Genomic DNA, 1326 nt, shown 5'->3' on the forward strand with positions numbered 1-1326 from the left:
GGTGGATGCCGGGACTGGTAAGCCACTCTCATTTATTCCCAATCGGTATTCCTCTTCCCCCACTATCAGCTTGTCAGGTAATGGGCTGAACAGGGCCGTGACTCTTGATGCGCGAGATGTCCAACTGTCCGATCCAGTCCTAGAAGTGGAGAAAAGTTGACTCGCCGTACAAGTTGGAGAAACCACAACTTACATTTTCAAAGAAACAGTGGACGCTAAGCTGTACAGTCTATTTCACTAGTGAGATTAATGAACCGTCCTTCGAACTTTTCTGGGCGGTGATTTCCCTTGGGCAAATTTCATGGGCGTAATTTTCAGGACGCCACAGAAATAGGGAAAACTCGGGCAAGTTTTATTCGTTAACGCTCAACTGAAATACTGGATTCGTTGGCTCGCGGACCTGCAAAGCCAAGGTGAGGTCCGTGCCTCGGCTCGTGCACCGCTCGAGTGTCGGCACCAGCTTCCGGGTAGATGAGAGCTTTACTTAGCTTAATACGCGCTGTTACGTTTAATGGCCCACTCCCGTCGCGAGTTGCGCGCAAGTGGAGCATGCAGCACATGCTGTTAGCCGTGCTGCGGCCGTCGCTCCTGCGGGTCCGTGACCGCCTCCGCGCCGCCCCTGCCGCCGCCGCCGCCGCCGCCACCGCCTCCACTTCTCGCTCCACTGGTCGCGGTAATAACCAGCAGCAGGAGCGGCGGCAGCAGCCAGGGCCGCGGCTGACACCGTTAGCCGGTGCCGCGTCCCCAGTCACGACGCCAGCCAGCGCTGCCTCTCCCGGCGTCGCCCTCCTCCCCCGCCTTCACAGCGCGCCTTCCGGAAGCCGCTGTAAGCGCAGCCGCAGCCCGCCGCGGTCCGCTGCGCGCGCAGCCCGGGTTCGAGCTCGTCCGCTGCTCACCGAGTGTGTCGGCATCGCGATGGCCCCCGCACGCTCAAAGCCGGATTCTTCTCGGGCGCCGTCATCGGCGGCGCGATCAGCGATGCTCCAGGATCCGCGGCCGGCCCCGGTCGTGGGCCCTCTCTTTTCGGCTCCCTCGACAGCACTCTGGGAGCATCGCCTCGTGCTCTTCTTGACCCTTAATTACTCTTATCTCAACTGACCCATAAGGACTACAACACTATTTGACCGGCCTTAATGTTAACTGCGCTCTTGACTCACTTCCATGACTATCGTAAATGGTACAGTTACGGTACATCACGAGATTCACCGAAGAGACCGAGAGACGGTACAGTAGTTCATTTATCATATGGCTTAAAGAACTAAACTACTGGCCATTAAAATTGCTACACGAAGAAGAAATGCAGACGATAAACGAGTATCCATTGGA

At 57.2% G+C, this 1326-nt stretch overlaps 1 protein-coding gene across 1 annotated transcript; it reads left to right on the forward strand.

Annotated features, from left to right (window-relative positions):
* The first annotated feature begins 549 nt into the window (after positions 1-549).
* LOC126282393 (uncharacterized) lies at positions 550-1098 on the forward strand. The gene has a single exon (XM_049982051.1). It carries the CDS (start codon positions 550-552, stop codon positions 1096-1098), a length of 549 nt encoding a protein of 182 aa, XP_049838008.1.
* The last annotated feature ends 228 nt before the right edge of the window (positions 1099-1326 follow it).

The sequence above is a fragment of the Schistocerca gregaria genome, chromosome 7 (genome assembly GCF_023897955.1).
Source record: "Schistocerca gregaria isolate iqSchGreg1 chromosome 7, iqSchGreg1.2, whole genome shotgun sequence".
NCBI lineage: Eukaryota > Metazoa > Arthropoda > Insecta > Orthoptera > Acrididae > Schistocerca > Schistocerca gregaria.

Excerpts from the sequence above, each read along its gene's own strand:
- LOC126282393 (XM_049982051.1), top strand. The coding sequence starts at position 550 with ATGCAGCACATGCTGTTAGCCGTGCTGCGGCCGTCGCTCCTGCGGGTC.